Source organism: Taurulus bubalis (genome assembly GCF_910589615.1).
Source record: "Taurulus bubalis genome assembly, chromosome: 9".
In the NCBI taxonomy this organism is placed as follows: Eukaryota; Metazoa; Chordata; class Actinopteri; order Perciformes; family Cottidae; genus Taurulus; species Taurulus bubalis.
In genome coordinates, this window is record NC_136597.1 from 11,058,561 (window position 1) to 11,076,421 (window position 17,861).

General features: G+C 41.9%; 1 protein-coding gene across 1 annotated transcript in view; it reads right to left on the minus strand.

Annotated features, from left to right (window-relative positions):
- The window catches only part of trim44 (tripartite motif containing 44), a 37,355-nt gene extending 30,736 nt beyond the window's left edge, over positions 1–6,619 (minus strand). The window contains exons 1-3 of the mRNA XM_079223680.1: positions 6,586–6,619; positions 5,152–5,835; positions 3,992–4,069 (exon numbers count right to left, since the gene is read on the minus strand). Of these exons, the coding sequence (XP_079079806.1) occupies positions 3,992–4,069; positions 5,152–5,796 (723 nt within the window). The 5' untranslated portion in view covers positions 5,797–5,835; positions 6,586–6,619. The remainder of the gene's footprint in view (positions 1–3,991; positions 4,070–5,151; positions 5,836–6,585) is intronic.
- Positions 6,620–17,861: the final 11,242 nt, after the last annotated feature.

A 17,861-nucleotide genomic window follows, 5' to 3' on the forward strand; every position in this document is an offset into this window, starting at 1 on the left:
ATGAAAAATGCAGATGCAGCATATGTTCTTTGAAATTGCTAAAGAGAGACTTTGATGCTTGTTAAGGGGGATTTTGGGAGCACTCGAGTTCAAATGGTTAACTTTCTTCGAAATTAGTGCCAGTTCTGGTGCTTACTGGGGTCTGTTTTGTGTGATGCTTTTTAAAAAAGGCTTAAAAAGCATTAATAGAGCATTAGGAATAAATGGATTTGAACTGTCCTTGCCCTTGGCAATAGTGGCCCTGATCCAAGTGAACACTACTCTCACGCTCTCTTTTATCTCTTTCAGGAATTAGATTCTCCAATTAAACCTCTAACACAACACAGCAATACAAGTTCATTTGAAAAACATCAGCTCTTCAAAAGTCCGATAAAGTAATATAAAGTGGGGATGTAAGAGAAGTAAAAAGAGGGAGGGGAAAAATGAGACAGAAGGCCTTTGGTTTTATAATAGTAGAGTTTCAATACCCAGCACCTTTTTATTGGTTTTGAGTGAGGCAATGTCAATGCCAAGCAACTTTCTTGGAAATGATTCAGGGTAATTCAATTAAAATGCTGTGAGTGGAGATAGAAGGGGAATGGCAGTCTTAAAGAGCAGTGGGAGAGGGTGTAAAGAGAGGAAGAGTGGGAGGAGGAAGACAAGGATGAGGTAGAAATGAACAAGAAAAAGCACGATGAAAATACCGATAGCAGCAAAGTCTTTTCATGCCGCTGCCGTCTGTTCCTCGTCTCCCTAAGACAGCTTTAATGTCTGCTGCTCTTATACATTTTGCGAGGCAGGGAAAATGGATGTAGCTACTGCACACATATCATTTGTGACTGGGCTGATGTTGTCGTGCTGCCTCCAGATATTCAAATCCTCCGTCTGTAGCTGCAGAGAGCGGTGTGTCCTAGACGCCACTCGGCCCAGCAGAAAGTAGGTAAATAAAACAAGGGAGGGAGAAAAATATGACAACAACCCGCTGACCTGGACTGAAGCTCCAACATGTTTCACAAATAATTTTCAGCTCTTTGACGATTAGTAACGACTGACAGCAATCTAAGCTGTCTACTTTACGCCTCTGGCCCCACATTAATATGTACATGCAGCCTCATCACTGTTTTTTGCATTATATTCCACTTCCCTGTGGAGAACGGAGCTGTAAGGGTAGAAAGAGAAAAATCCCCACACCTGCAGCAAAGTACATAATTACGCAGGCTAGTTTTAATAAGCAAACACCAGATCAGGGTTAAATTCCCCATTTACTTTTTCACAGACAGCAGCTTTCCTCGTTGACACCTACTGCATCGTTTTTCTTCATTTACGCATTACATCATATTATTGTGTTAGATTATTACATTACCGTATTAGTAATATACTGTATGCGCCAGTGTTTAAAATTAACAAAATTAAGATGAAAATAGCATTTGTGTAATAGCAACTGTCCCACCTGCATGAGTGGAACTAATTCATCATCAGTGTCTTAAGGTGTATGGAGGAACTGACTTGATGTTCTTCTCTAAACTGGATTCCAAATGGTCCGGTTCATGAATGAGTAGATTACATCCTCAATACTACAACAAGCCACCTAGCGGATGTGGCTGGGCCGACGCTCAGCAGCAACATGCAGCACTTTGTGTGGGTGTGATTGCGTTGAATGTGACCAATCATAAGAGGGCAAGCGCCTCCCTTGGGTCGCGTACGAGCAGGACTCAACTTTGAGAGCAGGGTTAGTTGTGAGAGTGTGCATGGCCTCCAGTCTCACGCTGGCTGGTTAGTTATTTACACCCATGTACCTTGCTTCTCCCTATGTTGTGTTTCTCGCTCGCAGCTGCCTGTCCAACTCTCCGTTGTTGATTCGGTGCGCGAGGAGGTATAATGGCAATTATTGTACGCGAGCATGAAATATGATTTGCTCATGAGCCAGATTTATCGCGCTCAACATATGACGTAAATCAGACCACATAGATCCTGCAGCAGCTTAATCTCCTCTAACTACCGTCTCATCTCGTTCTCTTTTTTTGGCCTCTGTCCCTCTCACTCGCACATAGACAGAACTTTCCTCACCAGGAGCGGTCGCTCTGATGGTCGTCTGTCATGCATAATGAGAAACGTTGACATTTGAGTGTGCAGAGAGGACACGCTGACAAATCCACATAATGGCCTCTCACACAATGGCCGGTGAGTGAGCAGGTAAGTGTTTCGCCGAGTGCACTGCACCTCTACAGTGGAACAGCACAAGACTAAATGTCCAGGAAGTCCTTGGGGCAGCATTGATATTTCAGTATGATAATAGACATGAACTTGGATTGGGTGCCGACTGCCAGTAAAAGTGTTGCCTCTTGCAGGCCAGTCAAATTAACCTTCTACATTAAGCCTCTGTGCTTCGGTCACATCTCTGCAGGTACTGAGCAATGCTCCTGTGTGCCACTACTCTCCAGTGTATTCAGACACAGTTTTATAAGCAGAGCATGAGGAAGAACAGGCGTTGCAGGGGTGGTTGAGAGCGCAGGAGCCGTCACTGTCGACGGTAAGTAGTTGCGACCCGATCCTGTCGCTCAGTGTTACGTCTCTCACTGCACAACATGAACTGTCTGCGGTCAGGTTTTATTTTTCGGTGGCAGAACATGCCCCCGCTATTGCATCTGTAATGGAAATACAGGCAAGGTTTTCAAGGTTGACTTACAGTTGGCCACTTTTGTATTGTTGATATCAAGAGAAAGGTGACCGTGTGAAAAATGCAGCAGGCACACTACTCAGACGGCAGCCTGGTGAAGGTTAAATAAAAATGTTCAACTAGTGACCATTATTGCTCGTCTTCATTTCATGAGGGACGTTCTATTATCCATTTGTTTCTATTATAAAAAGGTTCATAAGGTTAAATCGAAATGTTGAAAAATAGCTTGGCTAGACCGTTTCATTAGGTGTGTAACGATTATTTCTGTTATATTGGGCTGTACATTGTAGTGAAAGGTGTCTTTAATATCTTGTCCATGTCATTTATTTATCCATCGAGAGGGATAAAAAAAAAATATAAACCCTTTACAATTTAACGCAGTGTATAATACACTAAGTTCGGATTTCTGTCAACTTAACAAGTCCAACAAGGCTATAAAAACAGCTACAGGGTATTCTGTATTCCTCTCCATTTGATACATGACAATGAGTAAATAGAGTTGAAAACACCCTCTGACTTGGCCCAGAAGAGCCGAGTGCTGAAGCCTGACACTGACATGACTCAGTGATCGCACAATGATGGCATCACTTGTACACTTCAAGTAGAACTGTAGCTTCAGAAACCCAAAATCTGTTATCTGTGAATGGGGCAGCATTATAACTATATGGATTGAAATAATTGCCTCTCATGTTTACGAACCACTGCCTTTATGACATTATCTCTTCTTCTAATCCCTCTTTATCTCATTCTACTGCTGTTTCCACTGCTACAGTCTATATCTCTCTGCAGTGTTTACTGCTGTACCCACTGAATTAGAAATGAGTAATGGCTCATTTTGTTTTGCTCTTTTTATGGCTTCCCAGGCCTTAAAACCAGGTTCAACTAAAACATTTTCTAAAAACAAACAAACAGAAGATGATGTTATAGACCCAACCCATTTGATAACAAAATAAATAATACTCATTTAGCTATTTTGAGACCAAACAACATAATAATCACACCTTCAAATCAGATTGTCAGTGAGCCAAATAGGAATTTGTAGCTATGAAGTCGTTGACTGGGAAAAACTGAAATTGCATTAAAATGTGAAACTGGACCTGCGGGGTCTGCAGTGTTAATTTGTCAGGCTGACTGAAACCGCTGTCATTTTTTGCAAGCAGGTCAAGTGTACTTTTATTGCAGCAGATAAAATCTCATTTCATTTGATAAGAGCTCATTTCTAAATGAGAATAGTGCGTGCAAATCCTTTGGGAGGGAGTTTCTAAAAATGGCCCTTACTGGATAACTCGCGTGAGGATTCGACTTAGTGAGATGTGTGCAGGAGTTTGCACTCACCTCGGGGTTGGTCCACTTGTTCTTGATCTTCTCAGACATCTGTTGTGTACAGCCCAGCAGGTCATAACCTTGCCTGCTCTTAAGATGGAAAACAAAGAACACACAGTAAATACAATGCCACTACATAAAACACAGCGCATAACCACAAGGAGATCCTCTGTTATTAGTTCATAATGGCACTGTTAATCATTCATCAGCATCTAATTAACATGTTCTCATACCTCCATACAAAGAAAGACTGGGAATAACGACACATTGAGCAGAATGAAAGCTAGAGTCAGTTTAGTGTAAATATGGTGGCCTTAATCTGTGTGCAAGTGTGTGACCCCTTTTGTCTTTCATCAATCCATATGCGACCATGATGAATGATGCATTTCATTTGAACAGTGAGCTGTTCTACTTTTGTTTTTCAGATGTGTAGCCACAGGGTAGAGGAGGACAAAACTTGTGCTCTTTAAATCACAATCAACACACCATGTGGGTCATTATTACTGGAGCACCAGCTTTGTGATTCAGTTTATTTTAGTGTAGACAAGCGAAACCTTTGACTGTTCAAAATATTACTGTGAAATAACATAGTGCAAATGTGTTCAGTGTGCTGATACCATCTGACTCAAATGGCTCTGTAATCATCACAAGCCCTATGCTCAGCAGAACTGAGCCCACAGTGATGATGGAATTATTCCCAAAAACCAAAACAGCATTGGCTCAGCTAACTGGACCAACCACCTGCATTGCTGCACTGAACGAGTGGTGACTCCCTTGATCTATTAAATACACCTGAAGCAAAAAAGACATCTGGGAAATGGAGGATGGGTGAATTGGCATCACGCCAAATGGACATTGGGATATATTCTTAATGTTTAATTTCCATGTCCCAGTTTTCCCAGAAAATATTTATGTTGCTGTGCAATTAAATCAATACATTAACGAGGTCATGAGAGATTGTTATGTTTAAAATATCACCCAGAGCTCTTGCCGAGCTCTAGTGAGTTGACTTAAAGACTACAGGGCCTACAGCTATTGAAATACTATACTGAGTTTCAAATGTAAACCAGATAGAGGACACCGAGTAGATTGTTATACATTTGAGCATTAACTACACTAGAGAGCATACAGGGCTGTTAATAAAGCCATCGTGTTCTGGGTGTGTGACTCACCTTCTGCCACACGTAGGCCTCATGCAGGGTGATTATCTCGTGCTCACGGTGCTCACCCTGCACAGCACACACCACACAGATGATCTTCTCATCGGGTTTACAGTAGAGGGAGCCTTCTTCTTTATGCTCCTTGCAACGCAATCTCTCTACTGTCACTGTGTCTCTCTTCCCTGCCTCTCCAGCAGCCACGGCCTCCTGCCCTGCTTCTGCACCCTCAGCTCTATCACCCAGCTCAGCCTCCAGATGCGGACCACTCTTGGCTCCTTCTCTTTCACTAGCATCATCACTCTCGTCGCCATTAGCCATCGCCAAGCCGAGCTGCGCCATCTCCTGATTTGCGCCAATTCCAGCTGCCCTCTCCGAAAGAGGCTCATCCTCAGCGCCATCTCCAACTCTGGAGTCTCTGTCGGTGCCAAGTCCATTAGCTTGTGTCCCCTCGTGGTTGTACGGCATTATGGGGTGATGTGTGCTGCTGGCATGTCTGTCAGCATGGACAGTGCAGAAGGCAAAACTGCAGGTGTGGCACACTTGTGTGGCCGGTTGGGCCTCGTCAGGCTCGCATGCGTCACACGATCCGTCCATCTGCGGCAGCTCCTCGTGTTTCAACCCCATAACTTCTTCTTGGGGTTCCCCCTTGTGGTCCATGGTGACCGATAATAATTCTGGGGATAAGAGGAATAAGTCCTACAGGAGACACAGAGTAGATGACAGGTTATTAATAGCTGTGACCTTCTGTGAACAGCTCTCATATTTGCACAGGGGAAAGTGCAAGATCCTCAGGACTAATCCCCTCTGATATAATACTCCCACAACAGATGATGTGCAGAGGGAGGTAAAGTCCAGAGGAAACAGCATGCAGAGCAACACTATCACACAACCTACACAAAAAAAACACATCATTTTGCAAGGACAATAAACAAGAAGACACATCTGCAGCCACAGAACTGTCTGTGTGTTCAAACAGACTCACTTTTGTTTACTGACTCACAAACGGATAGTGCGGAGTACAGCAGTACCCTCAGTATGACCCCAACACCCACGATTTTATTTCTCCCCTCCGTCTGCAAGTCATCAGGCTTTGACCTTTACATGTTTTCATGTTGTCTTCATGTCCTCTCACCTTCCTTTCAGCTCACTCTGAAAGAGTGGAGAGAGACCATGATGCATGCCCTGTGCACACGCACACACACACACACACACACACACACACACACACACACACACACACACACCCTCTCCTAAGCTATGTCTGTGTACTCTTTCCTCACTGCTGACACAAACAACCGGTGGAAGAAGTGATGTAATGCAGCACCCTCTCTCCCCACAGCTCTCTGCTAGTTCTCTGTCGCACACAGTCATATAGTGCCTTCCACACACACACACACACACACACACACACCCCCACCCACCCTGTGGGGCTTGCAGTGTACTTACTTGTCTGTGTCTTCCTTCCCCCCTCTGTTTTTCTGTCTTGTTATGAGATAATGAGCCAGTGGAGGAATTAGCTTGACGGCTAACTTCCCTAGCACAGTGTTTGTGCCCTGAATGCTATTAATTGAGCTGTCGACGGATCTACTTTCACTTTACAGCAAAAAAAGGTGCTACAACTTCGACCCGACAGCGTTTACTTCCTGCTTTTCATGAGCTGCTTGTCTGCCTTTTTTTGTCTACTTCCTGCTTGTAGCGCCAGTATGCTGTGTGTGACAGAGACACGCAGAGGCTGGAGCGAGAAAACCCGTTTGACGAGCATGACAAAGACGGTGAAACTCCTCACCGGAGGCAGGTAGAAGGAAACGACTGTCACTGTCGTAACGTTAAGCTGGTGAGTTGTGTCACGAGCGAACAAACTACGAAGCCCCGTAAGGTCCGTTAGGGGAATGCCATCATATTGTGCGCACGTGAATCTAATTAATAACTAACTTGTGCGCACACGATTGAAACCTTTAGGAGCTACAAACATGACCTGTTTGAATTTAAGTGATATAATATTGAACAATTTTAAGGCTATGTTTATTTGGCTTTACCCCTCGCTGTTATCGACAAATTGATTAATTAGGTTAAGTAATTGATTCCGCCATTCTTCAGGGTTCAGGGCCCTATTTATCGTACCTGGTTTAGTTAGCGGGCTAATTGTCAGAATAAGATGACGTAGGTCTGGCTTTCTCGGTTTCTCGAAGCAAGCTTAGATTAATCACCATAGCAACACATCCAAAAATGTAAACCTGCTCCCGGGCAGGCTTACTGAAATTCACTGGATAGGCTGGCCACTCCCACCGGACAAAAAAGGCAGCTCCCTTCCTCATTGATGAAGGAGCGATGTTAGTTATATTAGTTTCATAGGGAGAGAGTTATTTCAGATCGCCAGGATCCATCCTTTACATCATCATGACTTCCTGTACGCGGCGCTATAGATTTTGCCGGCAAGAAATAATTTATTTCTTTACGAAAAGCTTCTCGAGCCGCGGACATTGACACATACACATATTCAAACTCCTAGTTATATGGTAATCTACACATACATGTATGTATATACATATAGTACATGATTCATACGCGCATACAGTACATATATCCTCATAAGTATATATTTATTCGTAAATATAATCTGATTGATTTGGGTGATGAAACACTTAAAATGTGCCGATACATTTTCCCAACACTGACGCATTTAACTTGTCTGATATATTTGCGACGTTTACGTCTCGCAGCGGGGGCGATGTTAAAGTTTCGTTCACGGCAACAATGTTGCAAAAACTTTGGAATATTCGCAACACGTTTGCTGTGAGTGACTACGGTATTGACTTCCTCATATGCCTTCATGATCATCTCCTGCTTCTCAGTAGAGAGATAAAAAGAGGTTCCTCTGAGTTTATTTGCCATTGTACTGTTGGAACATTGTGGTGTCAGTGCTCCACTATTATCCCTTCTGAAGAGGAGCGGGCGCGCGCATTTATCCAGATGACTGACGTCTGGCTAGAATTAACGAGACGTTTCAGCGCGGATCAGCCGTGAAGAAACCCAGATAGCCTGATGTCAATCATCTCGCTAATTTTAGCTGGAGATTAGGACATTTGCTTGACTTTGTTTAGCCAGGTACAAGAAACAGGGCCCAGGTGAGTATGGATAACATTAGCTCACATTAGATAATGTGAAGTTATAATGGTGTCTTCTAAGTAGTGAGCGGTTAACACCATGGTTACAAAACAACATTACACCAAATAAAGCAGTCCAGTGCCACTTTATTTGTGTCACTATATGTTAAGGATGTCATAATTAACATTAATTCTAGAAATAGAAACATGATGCAAACAAACAAATAAAGGTTCAAACAACAGACTTAAAAAATAACTGCAGCAAGTTAAAAACAACAAGAAATGTCACAAAAAAGAAACAAGCAAAAGACCTCACACAAACACCAAATTACTTCAAACATTGAATTAGCACTGTTGGCGTGACATGTACATTCAGAGGTCAATAGTCTTTAATCCTATTATTAAAGTCTTCCATGCTTATAAAATCTAGTTTAAAGTAACTGTGTAGCTCACACCAAGAGTATGGAGCAACAACTTTAAAATCACCTTAATGAAAGACTTTGAATTCTAGGAATGACATATATGATGCATGATCGAAGGCACTGGTGGTAATAGTTACAATAGATTGAATGAACTGGATCAACCAATGAAATATCATGAAAATCGCTTTGAAAGAAAGAACATAGGGATTGTGACCTAAAATACTTGTGTTGTGACTAACTTGCTCATGAGACCTTTGACTTGAAACCCCAGTTAAACATTTCTAAATTAGTAATTTGTTGAAAAACACTGATTCATTGCTGTAATCATCAGTGCACAAGTTGTAATAACAGTAATGGCAATAACTGGGGGCCCGGGGATGAGAATCAAAGGAACCTGGCATTCTTTGGGGGATGAGGCAAAATTAGTGAAAGCAATATTATATCACAGAATTCCCTCCTGTTTTGAGCGTTTACATGTTTTTAAAATAAGTGCATGTTATTGGTCATGCATACATTTTAAAGAATTTACAGCAAATAAGGGACAGCCACAAGGCCAAAAAAGACAAATGTTTTATTTAACTAAAGCAAAGGGTTCAGCCAGAAGAGTAAACAAATTTAAATGTTCACACTGGTGGATATTAGGGAATTTCTAATTTTGATGAATGCTTTCTAATTCTGTACACATCCTTACCCTAAAAAACCCAACACTGAGACACAATGGAGCAGGATTAGAGTTCTGGAGAGAAAGACAGAGATGAGAAAAAACAAGCTGTTCTCTGTTGAGAGATCTAAAGAGGCTATTGAGCTGGGCTTCAGACAAGCCGTATTTGGCATATTATGTTTACAGATGCTGCTATTTGATTGGCACACCATAAATATCCCCAAAAAATACATGCCAAGTACTGTGAGATTCCAGCATCCACTTGATATGGATGATGAGGCTGTTTTTGTCAAAGTTTTGAGCCGTTTTGAACATTATTGCAAGGTTGCCACCAGACAGGATCTAGAGTAAGTCAATGAACAGAAAGCATGATTCATTGAAAACATATTTCACTGGCAAAATCAAATTTGTCTTGGCATGGGACTTGCTTAAGCCATAGTGATGTAACGATCAAAACCGAAAATGCATTTAACCACATTTAATCACAACAAATATATGATTCTGTTTGGAGTCGTAGCTGAAATTGAGAGCACAAATTGTTCTGCCACACAAATCACAGCAAAATCACATCCAACCACAAATTACTGTATGCTAATACATCACACATGGTCAGTGTGAAGTTAAATGGACATCTGACTTATTTTTAAAAGTCTTTCACTGCATTAAACGCTGAACAGTAAGAGACCGCATCATCTTGCATACTGCATAACACTATAAACAATGAAAAGGCTCCTTGACTAGCAATTCACGAGTAAAATCACTAAATATAAATACGATATGTGGCTACTGATGGGGACTTTAGATTTGATTCTTTCTCTCCCCAGGGTGTGTCGTGAAACAAAATGGGACACACAATAGAGGCTAGATTGTTTACCTAAATTGTGTCTCTAGCTCATAAAGGCCTGTGCTTGGAAGTTGGCAACAGAAAGAACATCAAGCTCTCAGAAATGGCAGCCAAGAGTAAAGGGGGAAGCTTTGGCAGACAGAAAACACTTACCTAATGCCTCTGTTTTAACATTGTTTTATTAGGATGAGGTCAGTTGTTTCTGTCAAGATGAAATCTCACTGCAACAGCAACGATCTGTCAGAGGAGTTCTTCTCTGTCCCCCTTGTGTGTTGATATTTTATTACCTCTCCCAACTCATTAGCTTTGGATGCTCTTGACTTTTCCACCACTCTTTTAACCTGTCACAGCCGTGCAACATAAAACAGACTCAAACGTCTACGCTCAAAATGCTGTTATACAAAGTCGTTAGTGGATCCCTGAAACCAGTCTCATACAGCAGGATAACTAAACGTTGCATCGCTTCAAAGCAGATCTGGAAGTAAAGAGAGATGCATTTGGTGTTACTCAGATGCAGTTCACCAGCTACATTTGTAAAATATATACTCCTTAGTTTCAGGGACTTAAATGAACCCCTTTTATATAAGGTATTGCCTGTGTCCAGAATATAGTTGTCAAGAATGTTAATTTATATAGATTGTACTTATTTTTTGACTTCAATGTCAGAACTACATTTCAAATAACTCATTAATAAGTCAAGACCTGTTACCAAATGTGTTGTTGCTAGACTAGTTTTGTAGAAAGTACCTGCTTTTCTTCCTCAGCTAATTACCTCTAATCAGGTAATTGGACTGGAAAGAATCCCAGCATGCTTTCCAAGTCCCATTGATTATAAGACCACAAATTAGACTTTCTTTATAGTATGCAGCATATATTCATACAGACAAATATGCATATAATGACATGGTAGGAAATGTCAGAAAACCTTAGTGTGAAATGTAAAGTACAGTTTTTGGTTATCGGGATACATACACACTGGTGTATATTCAATAGTTCATATGTCTGCTTTTCTTCACCCAAAATAAGCCTGTAAGGGTTTCTCTGAACTAAAGCTATCCAATTTTTAAATTGCTATACTGCAGCCCCAGATCACATTTTTTAATTTTAGTTCAGACTGCATTATTGTACGTGTCAAGCAAAGCACCAACTCAGGGTCAGGGGTGTTTGTTCTCTCTCTCTCTCTCTCTCTCTCTCTCTCTCTCTCTCTCTCTCTCTCTCTTTCTCTTTCTCTTTCTCTTTCCTTTTTGTCTCTGCCATAAAGTAAAAGAAAAGCATATGTTGAGTGCTCCCTTGTGAAAACAGAAATCCTTAAGTTTGCGAGAGCGGGCTGAGAAGAATGCCACTTCCCACAATGTTGGTCGGGTGAATCTGAGTTTAGATTTGAAAAATGTAAACGTGTATTCACAAACGTGTGTTACACTTCTTGTGTTGTTAAAATGCTTAAGCCAGCTTAATTTAGGGTATTTTTCTGGTCCTTGCTTCTCCAAGGGGTTACAGATGAGATTGTTGTTTTGTAGTTTGGGTATTAAAGTAAAAAGTCCCTCATGAGGATAAAAAAGGTCTGTTTGCGCATGCATTACCAAATTTCTGGCATAATGGGCAATATATCCATAACATATTATGGTACCATACTATTCTAAATCTTGTTTTGACCTCTGGAAGGCTATTATGAGTCACAAAATATCCGTATAGAATGTCTTCTCCTTAGAAACAAAATCAATTTCCAGCTTTGGGCCTTCCGTCAATAAGTCATTTAATCAATAATCCCCAGAGAGTACTGCATCACGTCTGTTTTTGTAACTCCAGGTTCTACCTTGGACAGGATTATTAGAAGCAAATGGACAGAATTAGAAGTCAGAGAAAGTCTGTGGCTGAACCAAGAACACTTTTTAATTGTCACCACAAATGCACCAATAGTTTGCTCCACTTGGATGACCTTGAAAAAACAATGAGGAATCAGATATTTTTTTCTATTATCTCTACATGAAAAGGAAAGTAGGCTATATTTCACATTAATCTTTTTCACTGCCTATACAGTATATGGAAGAGCAGTGATCAACAGTGTCCCTTCAGTGCACTTGAGTATTTTTCAAGTCTCCGTGAAGAGGATCTGTCTGTTATAGGGCAAAATAAATGAAGCCTGATGTCAGACGGACGGACATGAAGGGGGCCGAACCCACAGAGCACAGGAACCAAGTGACTCATCTTCTCTGCCTCGGCATATATTCCTTAACCGTACCCCACCTCTGCCTACCTCTGTTTGATCCAAACCCTGCTCTTATCAGCCTCTTACACACACTCTGTAACCACGGTAACTGTCTTTCGTCGCCCATCGTAGGGCGGCGATGTGCAGCCAGCCGTTTCCCTGCAGGGTTCACGGTCCACTTTTGCTCAGACCTGCAGAAATAGGGTGTCGGGAGACTACGGTAATAACGTTGTTCAGAATCAAACATCCAGCACGGCTAATATGATGACTTTGAATTCTCACTGCACATTTGAGTGTGTGGAAGCAATTAAGCTTCAGCTTGTATCCCTGAAGCAAATTGAAATGTATCATACATCAGCAGTCCTTTCATTCATTGGTTACACATGGGAGAGTATAGACGGATTACTTTTTTTTTTTTTTATTGAACTTATAGCTTAACTTGAGCAACAGTTTGCGGGAGGTGTAATTAGTTTTTTATTATTCGTCTCATACAGTTGACATTGTTCATGGCATCATGTTTGAAAACAAAACTGTGAATGAACAAAGACCCACACATTTCCAGTCAAAAAAATCTGCGTTATACCGAGAGTCAAAAGTATTTATTTATAATGAGAAACAACAGTTGACATTTCGTTAGTTCACAGTCTTGTATTTTCCAATTCCTATTAAATTCATCATATTATGCTTAAAATGACAAAATAAGCAAAAAGTGCATCTTATCTCCATTTGTATAAGCTCAAACTAAAATATTTGGCAACAAAGGTCCTCGTCAGCAATATCAGCATCACATCTAGTTTCTACGTGACATGGTGTTACATCTGCTGGACACACATTGATTTTTTTCCTCTTGTAGTAGTTTTTAGAAAGTATTAATTTCTTAATTTCCTCTGTCATCATTCTTCTTGCGATTGGACCACTCTGTTCCAGTCTTCATCAGGAGACATATGTTGGCTGAAGATGAGAAAGTTAATTAAATCTGCAAACTTGGAGAGGGAATCTGTGTTTAGGCGGTTGCTTTTCTCTTAGGAAGTGGCCATCCTTATATTTATTTAGTTGGATTTCTGCCAAAAATAAATGTTTTGGTAATGGACTATGAGTACAGAGCTGCATGTAATAGGAAAGCATTCTTGTCAAAGAGTCACAAGTGTGAATATACAGTACAACGGTCCAGATGTTAATATATATATACGGACAAATGAACTGTCACAGTCAGGTTGTGTCTCTTTTGAAGGAAGGTTTGTGTGAAATTCTCATAGTTATCATGGTTGGTCAGGTTTCCTGTGCACTATTTGGCCTCCGCCAACTGTCACCAAAATAGCACCGAGCACAGGTGCTTATAGGGTAAACAGGCAGACTATGCAAAACATCGTGAAGCTTGACACCAACGATGTGGTGCACTTCTTGATTGCAAGTGACACTGCTTTTACTGCATACTGTGCATGTCAAGTCCTGTAAATACCGAACCAACTATTATATGGCAGAGGTGTGTGTGTGTGGGGGGTGGGAGGGAACTTTAAGAAACTTTTCTACACACTTTGTACTGTCAGGTTTACTCTCTGTTTACTGACTAAATGAACATTTAGGAACTACTTCCTAGGCAAATAAACATTTAGTCAGTGAACAGAGAACAACATAATTAACTTAACCCGTCACATGAACGTTCTCTCAAATAGATAATCTAATTTGTATGTACTTTTATGTCTGAAGTTAACAGAAGATGTTCTGTAACACCAGCCCAAATCTGGTCAAGATCTGTTTGACATAGACTCATTCTTCTCACAGTGAAAGAACAAGTGAGTCAAACACAATGGGTGGTGTGTCTGAAGTTGTTATAGCTTTACTCGTGACATTTTCCTCCTACATCTGTGCTTCATCATGAGACAACAAGTGTGTACTCGCCACTGAGTCACACCCGGCAGAGAGCCCTTCATTTAAATGTCTAGCATCCACAACTAATACTGAGGAATAGGTTGTGTACATAAACATATAGCTGTACAGTGAAATTAACATCATGTATAGCTTGCCTGTAGGAATTCTCAAACTCTCACAATGGTGTGATCAACTGCCTCGTTCAACAGACATGCGTGCTTGGCCACAGCTGGACAAATGTCTGCCATGACATCATAGCAGAGGACACGGAGCAGATCATTGGCGCTACATAACAATGACATTCAGTGTTTTCCTCTTTGGCCCCTCTCAGCAGGCCCCTTAACGTGGGCGCCGGGTCACAATGCTCCTCTGTGCCCTCTCACGTATATGGCATCCTGACACTGATGTGGCCCTGCAAAATTCTCAGGATGAAAGCCCGTGCCAAAAGCCTTCGAACCTTCCAAATCCTGGTTTGCCATCCTCTGGGGCTCACAGTTGATAGTGTTGGACTCAGCTTGCTACACGCTGAGAGAGAGACGGCACGAAGGTGAGTGTGTGAGAGAGATAGGCAGAGCATGTGACAAAAAAAGTAAAAGACATTTTTGAAAAGTGAAAAATGGTTTCAACTTGGCAAGAAATGCTTTATTTGGCTGCCAAGCCAATCAGGCTTTTCACAATTTTGAGTGTGCTGATGATGATTTAAGGGTTTTCACACACTTCTTGTTTGGATAAGAAATGAGAAACACATTTCCCACAGAAACCTGACAACTGCTCTTTACAGCAAAACCTTTCGAGTCACAACTCACTCACTATCTTCTCATGTTGAAGCTGACCTTCTAAGTCATTGCTTTAGTGATCAGAGTTGAGCATTGATGTCAAGGTAACCCAGCACAAGTCAGTCAAAAGGAGGCAGATTGGGGAGGGGCGGAAGTGAGACTGCATTTGGCACAATAGCTGAGGTAATTACAGATTTAAAGACGAGAGAGATTCACACAATGCTCACTCAAACAACTACGCCCGAGGCCAACAGAATAGAGGAGAGTCTTTCGTGTGTGTGTGTGTGTGTGTGTGTGTGTGTGTGTGTGTGTGTGTTGCCGATGTGACTGACAGTCGTGAGAAAGAAGAAGGCAGAGAGAAAGAGTGAGAAAAAGGGAAGAGTAGGTTAGAGGAGCGATAGAAGCAGACAATAGTTTTGCCAAAAAGGGTGAGGTGAGGAGAGAAAAACAGTGAGTGAAAGGATAAAGATTGAATTTCGTCTTCACTGCCGAGAACACTGCCTGCGAGCAAACAAAAGGATGAAAAGATGTCCTGCTGCTGTTCTCTGACTGACGGTCGGACAGTTCCCCGTCTTCTTGATGGCAGCCCCTCCCTCTAACTCCTTCCCTTGCTGCAAGTCTCCAACTGCCTGTGTCCAATATCAACTCTTAAAACAATTATGGGACTGCCCGAGGGTGGACATAGCGCTGTGTCAGCAATTAAATGCAGAAGGCTACCTGTCACAGAGCGTTGAAGCAGATGAGGAGGAGTATATAAGAGGAGAAGAAAAAGGTTGAGGGAAGCATAAAGAATGGATGAATCATTTTAAAAATGGAAATCTAATGACAGCTAAGCTGCTTTTTAATTTGGCTGACACTGAGTATCTGTGCGCGAGCGTGTGTGCGTGCATGTGTGCGTGCTTGTGCATGTGTGCGTGCAGTCCGTTTGTCTTTGAGGGGATCCAACACTAGTCACAGTAAAAGCAGATTATGAGATTAAGTGCTTCTGGGAAAAAAAGAAAAAAAAAGTGGTAGATGAATGAAAACGGTTAGTACAGTGACGCCAGAAGGAAATCATTCTTAATTGAATTTGTGTGTGTGTGTGTGTGTGTGTGTAGAGGGAGTGTGGGTGGAAAGTATGAATGAGTCATGTCGTTGGGATATGCAGTCCTGTATAATATTTTACAATACGCAGCGTTATGTCACGAAGAGGGGGCAGAGGGGTTACCGTCACTTTGTGATGGCTTTACTGAGAGCAGGGAAATGAATCGCTAAATCTGTAGGATTGATAATCTGCTTTGGGTGGGAAATAACCTGCAGAGAATCACAATGACTTTGCTTTAGTCTCCTGCGCTTACAGAGTTTCTCGTCCCACTCAAGATTACCTCAAAAGTATGCCACATAATCCCACGGGATTAAATAGTTTTTTTCATGGAACATTTGTAGCATCACTGTAGAGGAATTTGTAAACCACAGTAAATATGAAATCACGGCTTTGGCGATAATCAATGCTGGGTTGGCTATCTGCCATCCATTGTATCAATATCTCTTTACCCATACTCCGGTTACCTCTGTGTATTTAGAAATAGGATCTTAAATTGAAAATGGGACTGCTCCTCAACACTCAACACATGGTAGCAGATGTGTGTGCCACTATGTGAGAGGGGGAGGGCGAAGGGAAAATGAGGCAGATGGAGGAAGAGACTAAAGGAAGAATGAGAAAAGGGGAATTGTAGGAGGAGGAAAGATAAAGACGATAAAGGTAAAGCAAGAGATGATATCAACAGACAGCACAACAGAGCTGGAAGGACGATGAGACACCGGGACGGGAGGGAAGAGCAATGGAGAGGAGTTTAGAGGTTCTCAAACACATTGCACTCCCAGCACAGCAGATGCCACATTCTGTCTGGCACAGTGATCTGTGGGCCTGCTCTATTTATACCCTCACTGTGTCACTTCAGGGCCAACAGAACATTCAAAACACACACACTTCTAGCATCAGGCTCTTGTAGCTCTCGTGGCTCTGCAATGACTGAAATGAGGCAGGTTAGAGAGGCTCCCTGCGAGGCTTGTGCATAGATGCATGGAAACTATCAATTATCAAGGATGCTTGATAGTTCAAGCATCTGTACCCCTGTGCATTTAAATACAGGGACAATATGGGAGTGTTGAAAGTTCTGTTTCAAAATCCATCTTCTCTTCCCTGTGAGAGAAGAAAAAGATGCCGATTGGGCTTTTCATTAATGCCTGGCTGGTTTCAGTTGGCAGGCCAGACCATGAGAAAAGGGAGAGTGAACAAACAGTGGTCTGATTAAGCAGCGGGAGGAGCGGAGCCTTTTGGATCGCCCTGGTTACTGGGAATAGGAGCCACAAGTTACATCAGCTTTCCACCTTAACAATGAGTCGCGTTGGGCAACTCGGAAAGGAAAATCTTAGTGAGTGTTAAATTAGAAAGAGATGGGCGGAGGGAATGAGAAAAGGACACAAAACAGACATTTTGGACATTTAAAGCCGCAGAAACAGTTTGGTGTGCTCTTTTCTGTAAAACAGTGTAGTGAATCCACTAGCAATACGGTGTTGAGAAAATTGTGTATGAATCATCTCATCTCATGTGGTGGGCAGAAGGAAAGCTTGATACCGGCTTCAATTTACCAAGCAGCACGCGGCGGTCTTTTCTCATGCCGTATATGTGTAATCTCATCTGTGAAGCTATGTTGCATTGTGAAGAGGCAGCACCCCTGCATGTTGAATGGCCTTTGTTTGTAATCAATCACCCCAAATGTTACAGAAGCAAAGCAGGGTTCATTACACATCCGGCTGAGAGAAACGACACCCCTCCACAAATCCATCAACCTCCCACT